The 21,172-nt window shown below is 40.2% G+C and overlaps 1 protein-coding gene across 4 annotated transcripts; it reads left to right on the top strand.

Annotated features, from left to right (window-relative positions):
• Positions 1 to 67: 67 nt before the first annotated feature.
• Positions 68 to 19,341, top strand: gdap1l1 (ganglioside induced differentiation associated protein 1-like 1). 4 transcript variants are annotated; one of them, XM_073470810.1, is made up of 7 exons: positions 68 to 381; positions 1,319 to 1,327; positions 7,334 to 7,526; positions 12,867 to 13,040; positions 16,226 to 16,320; positions 18,782 to 18,896; positions 18,998 to 19,341. In XM_073470810.1, the coding sequence occupies exons 1-7, from the start codon at positions 202 to 204 to the stop codon at positions 19,339 to 19,341; spliced, it is 1,110 nt and encodes a 369-aa protein (XP_073326911.1). In that variant the 5' UTR covers positions 68 to 201. The 4 variants fall into 4 exon arrangements, with proteins under 4 accessions (XP_073326911.1, XP_073326910.1, XP_073326912.1 ...); XM_073470809.1 differs by lacking the exon at positions 1,319 to 1,327; XM_073470811.1 differs by lacking the exons at positions 1,319 to 1,327; positions 12,867 to 13,040.
• The last annotated feature ends 1,831 nt before the right edge of the window (positions 19,342 to 21,172 follow it).

Genomic DNA, 21,172 nt, shown 5'->3' with positions numbered 1-21,172 from the left:
CAGATTTCAGCACCGGAGCTGTCCGAGACCGACGGATGCTGCTGCTGCCGCTGCCGCGTGCACCGATGATGCTGAGCTCGAGCTGCTGATCCTCTCTCTCTCTCTCTCTCTCTCTCTCTCTCTCTCTCTCTCTCCCCCCTCTCTCTCCCTCTTCTCTCTCCCTCCTCGCTCCTCTCCTCCACACGCACAAAACGCTCTGTCATGGCGTCTTCCAACCATGTTACCCCCACCAACTGTAGCTGGTGGCCCATCTCAGCGATGGACGAAGACGGCAAAATCACAGACGGGGAGGAGTGCGAAGAACCGACGGCAGAGCCCAAACCCTTCAATAAAGACAGGCTCGTTTTGTATCACTGGACGCAGTCTTTCACCTCCCAAAAGGTAAAAAAAAAAAAAGAGCAGAGCTTGAAAATGGAGGTGGCTCCATGTCTCTTTGCATGATATGATGCTCCAGCAGTGTGGAGCCCCCCCCCCACCCCCCACTTGTGTTTGTTTGTTGTGATCAAAGCATGTTTGTTTCCGTGCATGTTTATTCGTGCACATACCTCCGGAATATGAATATGATCCTGCAGCTGGGCAGATCTCCCATTTGGAGACGTTTAGGAAAGCGCTGCAGCACAGTGGCTCCTTTTTCCTCGACACATTAGGTGGATTGGTGGTCAATAATCTGTTTCATATCTCACCAGCTTCCACCTTTTTTTAATGACACGTTGGAGCTGTTTTGTCTCTGTGGCTGGAGAGATGTGGCTACAACCTATGTGCTCTGACACATGACATCCTAAATAATTGATTGAAATGATGTGCAAAACAAACCAAAGGCCACCCTCCCCCTTCTGCAGCTGAATCAGACCATATGTTGTTATTTCAAGTCTGTCTTTGGCTACCTGGCAAGACACTCCTCACCTGTACCGTGAGCATGTGTGATGAGGATGTTGTCGTTAAGCTACCAAGCTATTATAAACTCTCCGAGGAGACATGGCTAGTTCACACTAATCAACAGTATGAAGGTGTAGGGAGGATTTGTATGCTTATGTATGGGCTTTACTACTCAAACTGCATATTAAAGGGGCAGTACTACAATTTTACTTGTCAAGATGAGTTTAATGTCTTCATGAGCACCACTCAGCCTGGCAGAACATAATGTTTAAGGTCTTCTGTGGCTCTGGAGGAGCTCTGTCAAGTCCAAAAGTAAAAATAACACCTGTGATGTCAAGCTTGGGATTCACGACTTCAGGTGTTTTTACAGAAAGTCTGTGTCCCAAACTGGGTGTGTGGAGTCTGACAGATGTGGTATTTATAAAGCAGTGGAGTGTAACAGAGAGCCAAAGTCCTGAACTCACATCTGGGCTGAACATCTGATCAGCTAGTTTCTCTAAATCGATACAATCCCTCATTTAGCTTTTCTTTTTTGGTCTCTCTGAAAGTTGAAACTTGTTTTGGGGATGTTTATACTTTCCATATTCAAAGACAAACTGGCTCCACTACAGCAACACAGTTAAACAACGTTTACTTCGTCCACATTTATAAAATGTATTATCATTCTCTTAAGGTATTTTCCCAACTTTTTAAAAATCTGTTATCTCTACTTTCTGAAAGCAGCTACAGGATCCAGTTTTCTATATCCGGCTGCAACAATTAGTAGATGAATCGATTAATTGTTTGAAAGAAAACAAACTGGCAACTACTTTTATAATCTTTTCAGTCATTGTTATTGCAAAAATAGTGAATATATGACAGTGAATAATAAATGTATCTGTTTTGGACTGTAGTCGAACAAAACAAGAAGTTTAAGGACGTAATTTTGCACTTGTGATTGCTGTTTTTCACCTCATTTCTAAGACTGAGAAAACAATTAGCAGATTAATCGACAATGAAGATAATAGGTTAGTTGTAACCCGAGTGATTACAGTCATGTTTGACTAGCTGCAGCCCCTGTACTCTAAACTTCCACAGCCTGTGGGTTTATGGGAAATTATGTTCAATAAAGGTCAATAAAATAGAAATATTAAATAAACTATGATATTACAGGGTGTCCTTTAATGACTTTCCTTCGGTAGAGAGTACAGAGTGAACAATACTTCGACCCAGGGGCTATATTCTTTATTCAGTTATAAAGTAGAAATCTGTGTTATAAAACCAATTACAATGTTTGCTTACAATAACTTACAAGAATATAGAATAAACAGTTTAAATGCCTTTTTCATGAAGAGTATACATCTCATTCATCTAAATGTTTGATGCTTTCATATCACATTAATAACAACACTTTCGCCAATAAATAGTTGGAGACCTTAGTTACCTGTCGGGCCGGACTAAAGAAAATGTCAGCTTGAGTTTAGTTTGGGAAGTTGCTGTTCAAAGATGCTAGCAAAGCAACACAGTACATAAAATAAGCACAGTAAAAACGTCAAATACGTCAGATGTTACAGTTGCAGCTGAAAATTACAACAGAAATACACGCATATCTCACATACCACACGATCTCCACAATGCAAATCAACGGCCGGTTTTCTACCAAGAAGTGACTGTTGTTGTTTGCACGACATCACAGTGATTTGGTCTATTGCAAAAGTCGGATTGGATTGGATTTTGAGTAAGGTTTTCTTACCTTTGCAACAGAACTCAGGAGTTTCACTTTTGCTTTCTAAAGACACTATTAAATTACATTATGGGAAATGAAGGATCCAGTGTTTATGGAGCATGACCCATAAAAGGGACCAAAAGTCAGGACATTTCAGCCTCTGCTGCTTCAATTTTCACCATTTTGATTTAAATCTCTCGTCAGTTTATAAAATGTATGAAAGCGCAATACTAAATAGCTGGAGTAGCCCTTTAAGATGATGCACGTTCACTGTTATGACAGCTGGTGTTGGTGACAGCTGATCTCTGTCTGTGTGTCATGTGTACACATGGATTACACTCAAATGATTTGTATACGTTTGTTTTAGAGCTGAAACTGTAAGTCGATTAATTGCTTGGTAAATCTAACAGAAAAATTATCGGCAACCAATCCATTAATCGTTTGAGTCACTTCTTAAGGAAAAACATACAACATTTTTGGATTTCAGCTTTTTAAAAATATTGTTGTCATATGTGAAAATAAACAGAAAATCTTCTGAGTTTTTGAATGATCAGACAAAAGAAGGAATTTGATGACATCCCTTTGACTTTTAGAAAGTTGTGATGAGCATTCTTCACTTTTTTGACATTTTATAGCTCAAACGATTCATCGATTCATCAAACAAATAATTGGCAGATGAATCAATTTTACCTCTTGTGAGTTTCACTCTGTTACATATGCTACTATAGGATAGGTCAGATATTTTTGTTGTGAGAAGTGGCTAAATGCACCCTGCGTCTCAGAACAGCTATAGTGGCGTCTCTTTGAACTCAAGGATGGTGCTACTGTATACTCCTCTCGCCTGTAGACCAACAACCTTGAGTGGATGCTCAGTCCCATGTTGGTACGTCTGTTTTAAGACTCCATTGTTGGCTCTCTGCTGCTGAGCTGCTGATTGTGCTGGCTGTCACTCAGCAGAGGGTAAACACCAGGCTCACTGTCATGATTATCACCTCGATCCTTGAGCTGGAGAAGCTGAAGTGACTTCAAGATCATGTGTGAGTGTGCTGTCAATGAACAGACTACTGGGCATGCAGCTTTAGAGCCATGTATATATAGATTTCAGTTAAATAGCAGCACTAAATTTGCACAGCAGTCTTGTACAATGCTGTATAGCATTTGATGTTATGCAAGCTGATGCGTGCTTCAAATGGCATTTTGGGGAGGGCTTTTATGAGATTAAGAGGCCAAGCACTAAGTTCTCCACTCCACCAGAATTGAACTGAATAATTTCTGCCCTAATATAACACAAAAGCTTGCAACATGATTGGTCAAAATATCTCTGCAGAACCTGAAAAGATCGTGTTATATTTAGTCAATCTTGTGTGATTCAAAAACTCTTCCTCTAAAAATGAATCCCGCTGTAAACACTGGCAATGAGACACTGAGCGAGTGATGATCACAAAGCGGTCACCCCTCAAACAGATCAACGACCGTTATCTCTGTGAAGACAGTCTCGTCATCAGATGTTCAGGGGGATTATTTACAAGTGTGTGTATGCCTCAGCAAGTTCCTGAGGAAAGAGGGAAGCTGTGCCATTGAATTTCTCCTGCACAGCCCTTTTTGTCTTCTCTGCGTTTATAATGCTTCACGACTAACAGCCACTGTAACTTGCATCCCCTTGGCCTGAAGTGGGTCGTACAGTATATTCATCAACCTCACATGAGTTATGTGTTGTGAACACAAGAGATATGATAAAGATAGAGACAGATGGAGCTCAATACCCTGGAGTAACAGCACATTTAGAGGCTCACAGATCAATACAGTACTGGCAACCTCAAGGCCTGCAGGTTAGAGATTTACACCTTGAATACACCTTCTGTAACACTCTGCTGTTTTCTATCTGTGCAGAGGGCAGTGTGTCATTGTGCCTCCAAGTATCTGGTCATTTAAGATTTGTGATTTACAATATGCATTAACAACCAGTGGTGGAAGACAAATTCAGAACTACTAATTAACTACTCACACAGCCTGTTAACATTTATCACTGGAAAGTAAATCAAACAACTACAGAGGCACAAAATTACTACAAAGACATGTAAAATGACTACACAGAGACAATGAATTAGTACAAAGAGACACAAAACGCCTACATAGAGATAGAAAACGACTACAGAGAGACACAAAACGACTAATTGGAGACAGAATAACTACAGAGAGACACAAAAAGACTACAAAGAGACAAAAAAACTACAGACAAAAACAACAAAGTCACAAAACAACAACGAAGAGCCAAAAAACAAGCACAAAGAGACACAAAACAACTACAAAGAGACCAAAATAACTACAAAGATTCACAAGACGACTACGAACAGACAGAACATTACTACATAGAGACACAAAACGACCATGAGGGGACACAAAACAACTTCAAAGAGAGAACGTGACGACAAAGAGACACAAAACAACTACAAAGAGACAAAACGGGACTACAAAGACACAAAAAACTATAGAGACAAAAACGACAATTAAGTCACAAAACGACTACAAAGGGCAAAAAAGGACAGCTAAGACACACAAAACAAGCTACACAAACAAAGATAACTGCCAATGTGTCGTAACTATTTTGAATTACACATTCTATTGTCACTCTTAATTGATATTAATAGCGTTTTCTGCTATTAATTTGGCATTACACTGAATAAATGAATAATGTACAATTTATAATTGCCAAGAGAGTCCAAACACACTGTTACTAATTTTACAAATGTTTCCCTCTTTCTTTAAAACTCACTTACCTTCAAACGGGTTCACAACATAATTCTGGGGGACCGTGAGATAATTAATTTGCTGGGAAAGTTAAAAACAATCTGCCAAACATTTTTTAATTTATTTTCTCTCTCTTGCTCTAGTGTTTGCTTTTTTGGTGAATTATTACATTTGCGTCTTTCAAGCTGTTATTTCTAACGAAACCGTGTAAGAAGTTGGTGGGAGCGCGAACAACTCACAGACATCTGAAACATCGCAACTAGACACAGTGTTTTTGAAAGTGATCACAAGTCAAGAAGAATGGCAACAACTAATTTAATTTCTCACAATATGTTGCATTTTATATGCAATACTCAAGTAAAGTACCTCAAAATAGACTAAATGTAAAATGTATTAAAGATAACGTCGTAGGAAGATGCGGATGTAGTTTAGGTTACAGCCTATTGCTCAGTAATGTGTGTTTATTTTGTGCCTACCAAGCAGCTGAACTATTTGGCATCATTACTAGGGAGTGACTAATATTATTATATAACAAACTCTTGTAGCAATATGAGTGTGTTATTATGAGCATCATCGAGGGACACCTCAGCTGTGTGAGACAGGGACCTGAAACATTTGACAGTTCTGTATGAATCCTTGATTCAGTGTTTATCAGTGCTGCACTGATGGAGACGTAAAAAGCTTTTTACTTCTTTGACTTTGCGGCTGCATTCATAGACTTGTTCCTGTTGTCCGAACCACTGGTCCTGCTCTAATTACTCTGCTAGTGTTACTAAATCACTCAGTTTTATTTCATTACACCATGTCTGGCCATGTTCAGCAAAACTCCCATTTTAGCTATCCCACCAAGCAGCCAAATGTAGCGCTTTATACCCTAAGTGTCATCTCCTTTCATTAATCTTATTCCCACTAATAGCTCTCCATGGACCTTGGCTTATCCTTCATCACTCTAGCAAATGATCCTGACTGTCCTGGAAGGGCTTTTGCTCAAACTTGAGCACACTGGGCATCTCATCATTTTGCCAGATCACACAAACATCTCAGCTGAGCCTTTTTTTATTCTTTACATCAGAACTGATTTAGCATTTTTTATGTCATGAACTTAGCTCTAAGCTTTTAGCTTCATCTTTTACTTTATGCTTTGTTTTGATAATGTGGCAATAACTCTTTTCCCCAACAGCAATGTTTTTGCTTTCCTTCAGATATAAATGAATCATCAGTCTCTCTATTGTTTTTGTGTTTTGACATTTAGATAATATCTTTAAAGAAAAAAAGGAACAAAGTGTTCCCCAGTTCATCCTGTGCATGTTATTTCATAAATACAGTTTATTCCCTTGTGTATTGGCAACTCGTTCTCACTCCCAACTCGTTAAATATGGCAGCTTGGTCAGCAGCCTAAAGCTTTAAACTTAAACGGTCTACCCAGCCCTCTAGTGTCACTTTTGGACATGAAGGGCTCCGTGGTCAAGTTATCATATCTGTTAAGACTTTCAAAATAAAGCTTGCTGACAAACATTTCACATATTATGACATATTATGTGTTTGGACTGTTTTAATGTTGAGAAACAGTCGTGGTTTGGTGTCTGCAGAAGAGAAGGCTGCAGTTTCAGTACCGCAGTTCTGGGACCCGACTATTTTGTGATTAGACCCAAGGCAGTATTTGACCCAATGACTACCCCCTGGCTTGGACTTTACTCGCTCCTATATTACTGCTCAGACGAGTGCCTCAATAAGTGACACTAGATAGCGTCAAACTTAGAAGAGTAAGGCCACTAACCAGGCTGCTGTTTTAGACGCATTGGGAGTGACAACAGATGGATTTTGATTTATTATATTAAAAAAAAAAAGGTGTGGTGTGTTTGCAGCTTTCTCACCTCTTGTCAGTTTTAATTTTCTTTGTTTTGATATCTTGGAACAAAAAGGCGGACAGTGTAGCCAGCAATAAACGAATGCCTTTAATGTGTCATCTTCCCTGCATCAACCCTTGTGTGTTTATACTTGCAGGTACGTCTAGTCATTAATGAGAAGGGTCTGGTCTGTGAGGAGAGGGATGTGAGCATGCCGCTGCAGGAGCACAAGGAGCCCTGGTTCATGAGGCTGAACCTGGGTGAGGAGGTGCCTGTCTTTCTCCACGGGGACACCATCATCAGTGACTACAACCAGATTATAGATTACCTGGAGAAAACCTTTGTGGGAGGTATGGTACAGTTATAATGTGGTTCCCATTTAATGATGCCGATTCTCTATCGTCTCTTCACTTTAAACTTTGATTTTAAAAAGCATTACCTTGTACAAGATTCTTTTGTTAAAACAAGCTGGAAACATGTTATTTAACAGCTGGAGACGGTTTTCAAACAACGTGTGAAGCGTATGTTAGCTTAAGTAGGGGGCTAAAATCTGCCAGTGTTCAGGTGGCAGTATCAATGGTTGCTGCCTAAAAATGAGAAGCTTGCTTTTGTCTGCCAGTGTCTGAAATCAAGGACACCAAACAGCAAATATTTGCAAGATAATTATAAGCGGACATTTTCCACTGACGCCACGCTCAGGGTAGGAAGTTTAAATGTCGTAGGCTAATGTTCCAGGTTGTGTCTGACAGATTGTTTTTTCACCACTTTACAATTGATCAGCAACTAAAAGGCTATGGATAGGGAAAATCTGGAGGGACATTGGGCCATATTTCAAAGTAAAACAACATATTTGATCAACTGCTAATATTACTGTCTGAATACATGCACTGTGTTCTGCTTCCAGGCTTAAAAAAAGTGTGCGTTGTGATGTTTTAGAATATATTCATGCCTCTCTTATCATATCATGTAACAGTATGAAATAGTTATGTTATTGGTTGAATGCTAAAGTTACCCTTTGTCTCACAGAAGCAAATGGGTTAGAAAATAAGTTGTTTTACCATTGAAATATGGCCAAATGTCATGCAAAATTTCACTATCTATTGTCCTTTTAGTTGCTGTTTAATCAGGAAGTGTTGAAATGCTAACAACTAGACTGCGAAGGACGTCAGAGGAAAATGGCCGTCTTGTGAAAATGGTCTATTTGACTAGGGGCTGTTTCCTGGTTTGCCCTGTTGCTAATGAAGTATCAGGCTGCACTCTCCCAGTTTGTAAAACTGGGGTAGCAAAGATGATTGGAAGCCATTTAAAGCCATCTGTCGTCCTTGTACAGTGTGTGTTAGTGTGTACTGTACGGTGAAACTCTGTAAGTCATTGCACCAATGTCTTTCAGCCAATGTCACCAAGATGACTCCCTCAGATTAGATTAGATGAAATTGGAGTGATCCCTGTGGGGAAATTTGTAGCAGTCGCACACGAGACTGAAACCTGAGAGAGAATTTGATGATTTAACGAGCGATTCTCACTAAAACATGGAGTCAAACAAATAAATAAATCGATATCTCAATATGTGAAATGTGCATTGTGAGGCAGTGACAGCCAGAGATATCATCCACTGGCTTTGCTAAGAGTAAGCAAACGTTAAGATGCATACACTACATCCTGTAACCTGTGTTATAGTATCTGTGGGTCGCATGTCCTATAGATTCATCAGTTGAGACATAATGCTGTTATGTAATGTCGTGGGAGCCTCAAACCAGTAAAGGCCTGAGGGATCTTGGCCAATAACCGGAGACCTCCCTTGTCTTAGTTGAGTTTGTGGTCACTTGTTCGGAGCAGCGATGCTTGAAAGCTTTATAGGGGATCTGGTTCACTGCTTGCTCAGTAATGAAAGGCTCGAAGGCAGTAACTGACCGCGGTGTTTGATGTCTTGCTCTCGTTCAGACCCATTCATTTTAGCTGTTTGATTGTGTGCTGCATTCAGGTAATTGCATCAATCTCTTCTAGAACAAATTCATTGAATGAGTCGTGCAAGAATCTGCAGCTATAACACAATACAGTGTCTGTTGAATGTTTAATGTTGAATCCACCGCATGTTTTTAAACCCAGACCTCAAACTCAACATGCTTTAAGCTGGAAATCAATCTGCTAGATAAGACTTACAGACATGCTTTTTCTCTGTGTGTAAACCCCTAATGAATGCTGGCAACGTGGGCTGCTGTTGGCCAGGAAAGTGCAGATGTGTCAGAAAAGAGACTTACACCGGTACAGAGCAGCGTCGTGCCAACACAGACTGCTTTACAGTCATGTTGAGATGCAGCAGAGGCAGATCCAGCGCTATGGGAGGACGTTTAGGGGGCCAGGAGCAACATTGATGACCTCTGTGCTCCCGTCCTTGACAGCTCTCCTCCCCTCCAGTTGCTGCCGAATAATAATTAATTATAATTGTTGTTGTTGTAGTTTAAATTTGATACAATATGATTGGCCAAAACCAGACAAATACCTACGTAAGGCTGTAGCTGCGTGAGTCTGAGGACCGTTGACTGTATAAAATACACCGAAAAGTGCAGCCAATGTGAAGGTCCTTAAAACAGCATTCTTTATAAGGGCTATACTAGTTGTAAAAATAAAGTCTGATTGTTTGTAAGCTTATGAGAGAATGACCTTACTTCTCACTTAATTTATTACCTCAGTAAATGTTTCCTAATGAGTTTATGGTCTCAATCGCTAGTTTTCAAGTCTTCTTCAACACAGCCTGATGCTCATTTTGTGAATTATGGTCCCATTTAGAGTAAAATAGACGATAAAGCAGCGAATGCTTTCAGGCATGGCTACCATGTGATTGAAAGGTCGCTACCAGTATGTGTCCTCAAGTTATCCTCCCCTGCTCCACCTCCTCGTCCAAATATGGTCACTTTTGGCTCCAAAAAACCCCCCAAAATGGCGACGGCTGTAATGGCAAATTCTAGGGCTGCATCCAAATGTCCGGCCTTCACCGCTCTTATGGAGTCTTTGGCTTTGCAGGCATGTTCGCAGGAAGTCTGGGAGTCCTGAGGGCTGTCCAAACCCACAGCCTCGCAGTCTCACACCCACGCAGACCTGACCTGATAACAGTGAACACGTCACTATATGTACGACTGAAGTTTTAGTCCGTCTTTAGGTTTGACATTTGGATTCAAAACTGTAGTCTTCAAAGCATGTTGGGAAGTCACGGTTGGTTTGCAGTTGGTGAGGACGTAGGCAGCTGTACAATATTTAATAAGAGGCTCACTGTGTAAATTTAGCCTGTCGCTTCATTGGTTTGGACTGGGCATGTTACAAAATTGCTGCTTACTCATTGTTATACTCGTCATGATCTTAGAAGAAAGATGCCAAGCGTCATTTTGAAAATAATAGATATGCTTCTTGACTACTCCTTTGTTTTATTTTTATTTGTTTTGAAGATATGCATCAGTAAGGCTGTAGGCTACAGGCAACACATGTAGCAGACCTGGATTTAATAGCACAATTCAAAGTAAAGCTTCATTGTTCCCGCTCTGAAAAATAGAAAGCCTCCACTTCCCAATAATCCTGCTGCTGGGTCAGAACACAGGGCTCTCACTGTGTTTGTCTACTGCCAACAATCAAACAATCACGGTCTCAGCTCCTCTTATATTCTGCAATGTGCATCACAGTCTCCAAGGCATTCTGATGGGTTTTCTTGCTGATGTCATATTTTCACCACAGTGCTGCAGCAGACCCCCTACAGGACCGCTGCATGCCATGCCCAGGTCGGCATGTCGGTCCTGGGACTGATTACTCAGCTTTCTGGAGCTCTGCCAGGTGCAGCTCCACCCTCCGCAAGCTCCTCCGAACATCCTCAAGCAGCCAACTGATTATCTCTGTTTTGTCAGTGATGCCGTCCCTGTGTTTGGCTGGCTGTGACCCTGCAAAGAGATAAAAGCTCCGTCTGCACTGTGCTAACCTGTCTCATCTTTAATACTGAGTCTCAGCAGCAGGTCATTAAGTTGAACACCATCCCTCCCAGACATGCAGCATGTAGCCAGCCAGCACGCTGAGAGCTAACACAAGAATGAGGACAGCAAAATATAAAAGCAGGTTCTCTCAACAATAACTGCAAGAAGTCACTCTGCCTGCCAAGACAAAAGTCTTTTTAACAAAATAAATACATATATATGTGTGTAAAGTAGTGAGAGATGCTGGTGGGTGCATTTTCTTGCCCTTGGACAGAAGGTTATCTCATGTTTCAAGTTGTATGCTAACCTAGGCTAACCAGCTGTTGGCTGCAGACTCATACTTAAAGGGACAATCCACTATTGTTTCTAATCAAGAGCAGATTATAGTGATCAGGAGGGCTTAGTAGCCTCTGAAAACATCTTGTCTGGTTCTAGAGTAATTTGAAAAAGTTAAAGAAAACAGTTTCTGATGATGTGACGAGGGTTATCTGAGCTCGAGCCTGGAGACTACAACGTTTTTAACAGACTGGGTTACAGATGAGGTTCTGACTTCATGATGTGGCAGCACGAACGTAGAATAAGAACCGGCATCAGAGGCGGAGCCCTGATCGGTCCTATGAAAGCTGCTCAGTTGCACATGAAGCCCAGAAAGTTTGACCTCCTTGGTTTAAAATGACCCAGAACTCCCAAGTTGATGGGCTGGACTTGCGACATAGCCCCCAGCTAACTTGAAGCCATTTCTTTCACAATGTAAGCTTATGGGAAAAAGTCTTTCAGGGCCAGTGTGCGTCACATCATGTTGTAATTTCATAGTTTGGCAACTTTGTTAAATTGGCCTCAAAGCCTGGTGCCCCCCCTCATAGGGGCTTGTGGGGAAGTATACCATGCATGGATGGTCTAATAGTGTTGAGTTGCATGATGGGAAATGTAGCATCCAGCATTTTTGACCCTCGGAGACAAAAAGAAGGTAAATCTCCACTGCTTCAATTTTCAGTTTGTCTCATAACTGCGTGGAGGTGCAATACTAAAGCACTAGACTAGAGTACTACTTTAAGGGACAGATACTGAATTGAGATTTATCTTCTCATCTAAACCTTTTCCCACAATGTCGAACTATTCCTTTAACCTGAACAACATCGGATAAATAGAACAGACCAGACCAGCAGGGGATTGGTTGAACAAGCTTAAAGTGGAGTCTAATTAACCTGCATGTTTAATGAAAGTGTAGCCTGCTGTTATTGTGCATATTGTGTTTTGTTCATCTGGATTGTCCTTGAATTTCATCTCATGGGGTTAAAAAGTGTTTTTAGCTAAAAACCATTTATTTTTCCAGTCAGTGTCAACTCTCAGAAGCTTGTTAGTCTCAAGGAGATTGTCAGTATTGTTTTAAATGTCAAGCTTTTTGAAACATGACCGATGGTGTGCTTCAGAGAGCGAGGGGTGCCATCTGTTACCAGGTTACCACGCTGTGTCTGTCTGACAGCTTTAGCACTAAGAATTGTGTTATTTTGGGGATATAACAGCAAGCTTAATAACAGTTGCTTAGAAACGTCAGGTGTTCTGGGAAGTTTATGAAAGTAGACCAAGAAAACCAGCTCCCAACTCAATGTGTTTTATATCATTTTCTTATCAGGTGATGTAGAGTCTGTATGTCCTCAGAGAGCCAGGACACTGTTCTGAGCTACATTAAAATGTTTTTTCCTTATTCCTGTTTTCACATCGGTGTCTCGCCCGCAGACACGGTGGCGCAGCTGATTCCTGATGCAGACTCGCCTCTCCACGAGCGTGTGCAGCAGTACCGTCAGCTACTGGATGGTCTGCCCATGGACGCTTACACACACGGCTGCATCCTCCATCCAGAGCTCACCACTGACTCTATGATCCCAAAGTACGCCACCGCAGAAATACGTAGTAAGTGAAGCCAGCTCACCGTATTGTGCGGGGCGTGACTGTGTAGCCAGTCGCAACAGCTTCGGCTGGTAATGTTTTCACTTTGTGAGTCTGTGTGTGTGTGTGTCATCATGGCAAAGTGTGGTCTTAGAGACACCTACTGCAGTGGGAACTAACACAGGAGTAGTTTTGAGTACTTTGCAAGGTGTTTGTATGTCTGTCTGTAGTGAAGCATGCAGGAAACTTCACAGGTCTGTTGTTGAGATCAAAATAAAGTCCGACTTCATGAACGTGGACATGTTGATGGGTGTCCTGTAGGTTTGGGAAGATATGAACATTTTATCTCATGATTATCCAGTCCAACATAATTGTGTTTTGCGATATCATCCCGATAATAATCAAAATCTTTTTGAAACTTTAAGAGGAAAACTAAAATTGCACTAAAAGATACTGCAAGGAAAACCAATATAGGACTGTGCGTCAGCGAGCCAGACAGCTTCTGGAAGTCATTCATGTTTATCTCGATTCCTGATATCCTGATAATGACAGTTGACCACAATCAACTTAATGTGAGTGTTTTTCATCACAATCCACAATAAAATCTTTTATGGTCCCATCCCTAGTGTCCCGTTTGGTGTGACCCCCATTAAAAGATGATCTCTAGTTGTTAGATAAAAAGTGCTTCACACAAAGCAGCAAATTAAAATCAACACAGACATCAAATTAATCTAATCGAATGGATCTGACCTCCGTAATAAATTATATAAAACCAATCCCAGTTATATTAAATAAAAGAAACAAAGAGACAAGTCTAGTAAAACAAGAACTCAAATGAAATCAGGGTATGCTGGTCGAGAGCTTTTTAAGAAGAAGCTTTCTCTGTATCTCAAACATGTCACTCCTACACTTGAGCCACTTGAAGATTTTTTTTTATACAGGCTGATGTTTCCCATATTTCCAGTGCTAAGCCAAGCTAACCGACTGCTGGTTGCGAGAGTGGTTGGCTATCGATCCTCTCATCTTTCTCTAAAGAAAGCAAATAACCGTATTTCCCAAAAAATGTCAAAATAAATTGATTTACAAGATGTTACCGACTCAGACAGCCTGATTTACTCGGGCAGGCTGTTTCTGCGAAAATCATACTTGCCAACCTCAAGACCTCAAAAATAGGGAGGATTTCAAAAACATGCATCCGTGGACTGAAGCCTTGCGACCCCTGTGATTGACGTGGCAAAATTTATAGTCCCATTCCTTTAAAACTTTACGTAAGAAGTTGCGATCCTTCTCTGCAGGGTGTCTGAAATTTGTTTAAATAGTCTATCTTCTTTCTATTCCTCTGTCCGTCTTCCACTAACTGAGGAGGATGAAGCACAACAGTATAGCAGAAGACACAGCAGCAGAAACAGGTTGAGGTAACTTAAAGGTGAAAAATTGTCAGAAATCTTGAGAAATAAGTGAGAATTGTCAGGGAGAGAGCAACGAAAAACAGGAGTCTCCCTGGAATATCGGGAGGGTTTGCAAGTATGGCTAAAACTGCCCTGGTTTTAAGACGATCTCAGCTTCAGCGAGGCCACAAAGAAACAAAAATCAAAAATAACAGCTCTGAAGCTTTGAGCCGTTGTTTCCTAAAAAGACCCAGTGTCCGACTCTCAGTGGAAGACAGAGGCAGACCCCTGACTTAGCAGAAACAGACTGGACTACGAATACTAACATCTGAATCCACTCAAGTGTGTCTAACAGACAAAAGGCACACAGTGTTCACAGAATCAGCTCATATTGTGCAGCGATGCAACATGATTTTCAGTGACAGTTTGTTCTGCTGCATTTCAGAAGGCGTGCTCACATGTTTGATATTCTGAGTACATGCGTGTGTGTCTGTGGGTGTGTGGTGTGTGATCGTAATATGTTTTCTGTCTGTCAGCGTTTCAGAAATTGTACTCTTAATAATTTAAGCAGCTTTTATTAGCAACAGACAATGGTTACCAGACAAGACAACAAAAAAAGTAGATAGCTGTTTTTGTTTTTGCCTCATTTTTTGTCGTATAATATAAAAAGACTTCAGTGTGTTGAACTCTACGTGAACTGAACATTTACAAGCTCTCGAGGGTTGAATGGGCTTCAACTTTGGGACAAACTCATCTCCCAAAGCAAAACCAACAGACAGGCATTATGAATGCAAAGCTATTCATCTTCCTTACAGCATTTTTCCACATCATTGGCAAACAAATCCCTGTTTTTATGTGCACAACATGATTAGCATACTGTGTAATTTGACGCTACTCAATACAGAAACCCTTAGTGCAGCACATTGTAGTGATGGCAGATTTATTCATCCCAACAGCTGATATCAGGCCTCCCAGGCTGAACTGTAGTGCTCTTTCCATCAGATAATGGCTTCGGCATGTAAATCAAAGCAATGAGCTGGACTCGACCGAATTCTGCAGCAGAATTCATCATCCACTGAATCTCTGGTCAGTCTGTGTTGTTTCTATCAAACCAAACTGATGGAGTATTTAATGGAAAGCAGCAGTGATGTTATTATGTTATTGTGTAATTATCCACTTATGTTTTTTTTTTTGATAAAAAAAATCAAAAAGCACTCGAGTAATGTCTGCAGCTGGGTCAAATTTGTCTGAAACGTATGATTGCAATGTTGCAGACTGAGAAATGAATCCACGCTGACATATTTTAATAGTTTTGAGTCCACCTTATGATATTCTTTGTATTTCAGAAGTTTAATGGCAGCATATCTGCAGTACAATGACAATAAATACTGACAATAAATGATAAACCGAAACTGAAAATATAAAAATATCTATGGCTGGATGAGGGTAACAAATCCTGAAAGCAACAATGTGTTTGCCTTTCAGCACTTTGTGATCGCGGCACTCAGTCTGCAGCACATTGGTCCCTACTGAAGATGTAAATCTTTGTGAACAGGTCAAGAACGTATGCTGGATATTTAGAGAGATAGTTTTAGAGGCTAAAAGCTAAACTACATCCTAAAAATAAATAACAATAAACTTGTCTATTAGTTTGAAACACAACAATATCTCACTCTCATTGCCAAAAATGTGGTCTAATAAAAAATAAATTCCCTAATGGATTAATAGAGTAAAGTCTTCTTCTTCTTAGTTTAGATTGGTTCAAATATGATTTTTTTAATCAATATGCTATGTGTCCTCTGTGTGTGTGTGTGTCTTCAGGACACCTGGCCAACGCTGCGACGGAGCTGATGAAGTTGGACCACGAGGAGCCTCAGCTGACAGAACCGTACCTTTCCAAGCAGAAGAAGCTCATGGTGAGTTTATGCGTCCGTTACCGCGATTAAAAAGCATTAATCTATCTCTTGTCCTCTTTATATTTTAGTGTTGTGTTTAAGAGAGAGTCAGTGTTCGTTTCGCTTCACTAATGACAGTGTGTGTGATTGGTCGGTTTACCACTTTGGTTTGAGGACCTGCTGGATGAACTTTGCACTGACGTTCATGATCCCCAGAGGATGAACTGTAATAGTTTTGGTGATCCTGCTGACTTTTCCTCTAGCACCACTATGAGGTTGATATTTGTGGTTTTGAGTGGATTTCCATGAAATTTAGGGCAAACATTCACATTCATACCAAAGTGTTGTTTGTAAGAGATTCAACCCCATTTTTTAAATCCTAAAATTCCATTTATGCATCACTAATGATGGAATTAAGCTATTTTGATGGGATCTGAGGGAAGAATTAATGTTTAAATTAATGGGCTGTAATAATGGATTCGTTTCAGATTTTAAGTGCTTTTTAAGGGGTGAAATCATCCCTTAATTTATATCTTAATGGCACTTACGTTTCAATTCAGGTGAAATTTGAGGTAATTTGCCTCTTAAAAACCCTGTAAAACGGCTTAATGTGTTCAAGTCATTTATTTATCCATTATTAATCGGAAAATAGCATATTTATTGCACAAATAAGGTCCTTTTAAGGTACAAATTAAGATATCCCTGCTTTATAACAGTCCATTCAATTATTTAATTTATTAACTGAACCGTCACCTGGTTTAAAGATCATTCATTTACACCTGAAAATATTCCACACACATGCACTACACAGTATGTAGGAGCACAGAAATATAATAGAGACATTATTTTGACGGGTTTTCTGGCTTATTTACCTCCTTAATATTCAGGTTTTAAGACTCTGACAGATATTATTTAGTGTTCCAAAATGTCTCGGACCAGATGATTAAATTTTCATGATTGTAGCTGAGAGAAATTGAATCATGAAAGGCTTCAGTAGTTTCCTCTTATTACACTACTCTGCAGCATACAGATCCTGTCACACTATAACTTTGACCTAATTACAGTTATATCCTCCTGGAGAAAATATCCAGGTGCTGCTGTCACATGAAACTATGGATCCATATTGTCCTGATAATGAACTGACAGTGTAGAATAAAACCAGCTGCTAATATAAGCGTCACAAAATGGTCAAATTATGGTACATTTTTGTCGTTACTGATCGTATAGAGGGCAAAGTTATTGTACAAATTTGATAATTATCATACATTTGGCAATGCTGACGCCTAACTCTGAGTAATTCAAATGGGTAAAGAGGTTGAGCCTAATGAAGCCTGGTTGCTGGCAGCTAGCGAGACGGCTAGTGGCAAGTGACTCAAAGCAGACACTCCCTTCATTATGCATAACTTCAAGCCTTATATATAGTTCAAACAAGTGAATTGTAAGGTTGTCATGAACTGGTGAATCAGCTGTAAAGACCAAAGCGTTTGGAGCCAGCGTCAAACTGAACTGCATTTTCTGGCACTTCCGTGTTGGCTTCATTTTCCAGCTCTGCTTGAAATGATTCGCTTTTCATTGAGCGCCATCCGATACTGACATTAGACTGCCACTGACTGTCCAGTACTTGTGCTTATGGCCTGATACCTGCAAAATGAATGTACATACTTTGTGTTTAGCGCTAATTAGAATTAAAAATGGTGACAAATGTCTTCACTTCTGTGTCACAGACTTTGAAAACATTCATTTCTGAGGCCATGGGGGTTTTTCAACTGTGAAATTGGCACAGTGTTAAACGGCTCTAGGACTTTTTAAACCCTTGTCGACACTTTGCACACACTGTCTTCAGTGCAGTGCATAGTGCTGTCAACTTTAAACAGCAATGACAGTGGAATTATACATCGTAAAACAGAAGGAAAAAAAAAACATGAAAGAAGTCAACAAAAACATACATATTCAAAACAGCCCGACGTATATGTAGTTGTTTTAGTTATGATAGCACGATGGTGTCCTCTAAATATGTTTATTCAATCCAACAGTTTCTTTTTTAAAGGAGCAAACTGTAATACACGACTAAACTATTTCATTAAAGTCTGTGATGGCCCAGTAAGGGGCTTATTGGAACTGGCCCCATGGGAAACATTACCTGCTGAACATCATTGTGGGCATATTAGCATGCTGACGTTAGCATTTAGCTTCCGCCCCAGTGCAGCCTCATAATAGAGCCATTAGTGCGGCTATGACTCAACTGTTATTTTCAACATTTATTAATCTGACATGGGGACAAAATCCCTTCAGTTGCAAGTACTGGGGGTTCATGTATATTTCATGTTTATGTAAAATTTTAGTTATCAGAAATATAAATCAGCTGTTTAGTCTTTATTTAACACCTTAATTTTACCTTATGATGGTAAGAATTTCCAACTATGCATGCTGATTTGCCTCTGGGTATTTCAGTGTTTTATGTCTTTTTCTTTTTAAATGTCAGGCAAAAATTTTGGACCACGATAACGTGAACTACCTGAAGAAAATTCTGGGGGAGTTAGCCATGGTTCTAGATCAAGTGGAGGCCGAACTGGAAAAAAGAAAACTAGAGTATCAAGGTACGGCCATACACAATTTTACCTTCCATTGTAACAGCACGAAATATGTCCAACAATGTTTTTTTTATTTTTATTTTTATAAAATATTTATTCCCTTGCAGGTCAAAAGTGTGAGTTGTGGCTATGTGGACCTGAATTTACACTAGCTGATGTCTGCCTCGGAGCCTTGTTGCACAGGCTCAAGTTCTTGGGACTTTCTAAGAAATACTGGGAGGACGGCAGCCGACCCAACCTGCAGTCCTTTTTTGTGCGTGTGCAAAAACGCTACGCTTTCCGCAAGGTCTTGGGCGACATCCACACGACCCTCCTGTCGGCGGTCCTACCCAACGCCTTCCGGATGGTAAAAAAGAAGCCGCCGTCCTTCTTCGGGGCCTCTTTTCTCATGGGCTCGCTGGGAGGGATGGGCTACTTTGCCTACTGGTTTTTAAAAAAGAAATACATGTAGTGAATGCCCTCTTGTTGTGTTAAATGTCTGTGTATTTGTGTGATGTTTCAACTTTTCTGTAATGTTTTATGACTGCAGGAAAAACATAATGAATCTATATAGAGAACACTATTACTTACCTGGGTGAACAAAGAATATAAAAACATTCCATAATAAGAAATTCTTGACAGCACATTTTCTGGTAATCAATGCCTTCATCGAGTTTAATTTGTGGCATCTTGCCGCTCTTGTGCCGGCGAATCCTTGTTTAACTTTTGTTGGAGGCATGCATCAGGTCCACTTATACTGAAACTTTAAAGTAGAAATGCAGACAAAATGTTAAACACAGTAACACCAACAGGGGTTAACTGACCTTCGCATGCCACTATTATAGTCATTACTCATACCTGCTCCATCAGCCTGAGGTTTCACCAGTGAAACCACAGGAACGTGTACATGACAGAGACTCTCTGATAAGTGCTGTGCTGCCAGAAACTGCCACATGAAACAATGAAAGGATGGAGGCAAACTTTAAGGGAATATTGGACATTTTGGGGAATTCGTTCACTCGGTTTCTTGCAAAGACTTAGATGCTTAAATCGATACCACTCTCATCGAATGTCCTGTGAAATGAAGCTACAGCCAGGAGACAGGTAGCTTAGCTGAGCTTTGCGTGAAGACTGGAAATGGGGAAATACCATAGCTAGCCTGGCTTAATCAAAAAGCAGGCTAGCTTTGAATGAAACAGCTCTAATGCTCACTAATTAGCCTTATATATCTCGTTTGTTTAATTTGTTAGAAGTGTGAAAATGACTATCAGTGGTTTTCCTGGGATGTGAGCGTTAGAGCTGCTGGTTAGCAGATTTTTTAACTTTTAGACAGAGGCAGGCTAGCTGTTTCACAGCCCCAGTTTGTACCCCTCATCATGTATCATCTTTATATTTAAAGGTGCAATATGTAAGAATTTCAGTTGAAAAACATTAAGAAATCCATTAAAACTATCATTTAAGTTTTGACCTTATGATGTTAACATGCTAACATGCTAGCCCCAGCTCATCCTGGTTCAGAGCTCTTGTAGAAGCGCTCCCCTCCGGTGCTCTGAACTCCCATTCTTTACTGCTAGCTGCACAGCTAACTGAGCTTACTAGCTAACGGCAGCTACAGTTAGCAGCAGTTAGCAGTTACTATGGTGACATGCCTCCCCATCTTTATTTTGAAGTGGCTGGTTCTAACATATTGCACCTTTAAGTCGGTTATGTTTTTTCCAGAAAATATATACACAGGAATCTTTGAAAAACACAGAAAGTTGTAAAACAACACTGACTGCTGTTCTGAAGGTATGAAGCTAGTGTACAGGGAACAAAGGGAAACAGCAGGCCCCAGTTTGCCCCAAGTATTCCCATGATGCCCAAAGACTCTTTAAACCATATGGATTGTAAAATATTCAATCTGTTGCTGGATAAAAAGATTTTTTTTAACCCGTTTTCCAAGCTTTTACTGTATTTCCTGATCTACGTTGCCAGAAATGACACAAGTCCTTGCTCTGTTTGTAAAACACAAGCATTATTTTGTATATAAAAGTCAACTATTGGAAAGAAACAGCTGATTCTTTTCAATTTTGGTTCACATTGTACAAATTAAGCGAGGAGATTCTGGCTACTGTCTTTGTTTTGATTTGGAAAAAGAGATGCAACTTGGAAAGTGGTTTAAAAATATTTTGTTTATTGTGCAGCAAACTGAATATTTCTTTTATCCAGATGGTCAGAAGAGTCTTTGGAAGCAGTGAAATGTGTTATTTAATTATCTTCTGGGTTTATTTTCATAGATTCTCTGGTATAATCTTTTTCAGGAA

This window comes from Pagrus major, chromosome 7 (assembly GCF_040436345.1).
Source record: "Pagrus major chromosome 7, Pma_NU_1.0".
NCBI lineage: Eukaryota > Metazoa > Chordata > Actinopteri > Spariformes > Sparidae > Pagrus > Pagrus major.
The sequence above is the reverse complement of the archived record's forward strand: the minus strand, read 5'-3'. Positions and strand labels throughout refer to the sequence as shown.

What these genes read in the sequence shown, in the direction of transcription:
- gdap1l1 (XM_073470810.1), top strand. Translation starts at nt 202, where the DNA reads ATGGCGTCTTCCAACCATGTTACCCCCACCAACTGTAGCTGGTGGCCC. An exon ending in GGAGAAAACCTTTGTGGGAG is followed by an intron (nt 7,527 to 12,866) that starts GTATGGTACAGT and finishes TCTCGCCCGCAG; the next exon opens with ACACGGTGGCGCAGCTGATT. An exon ending in CGCCACCGCAGAAATACGTA is followed by an intron (nt 13,041 to 16,225) that starts GTAAGTGAAGCC and finishes GTGTGTCTTCAG; the next exon opens with GACACCTGGCCAACGCTGCG.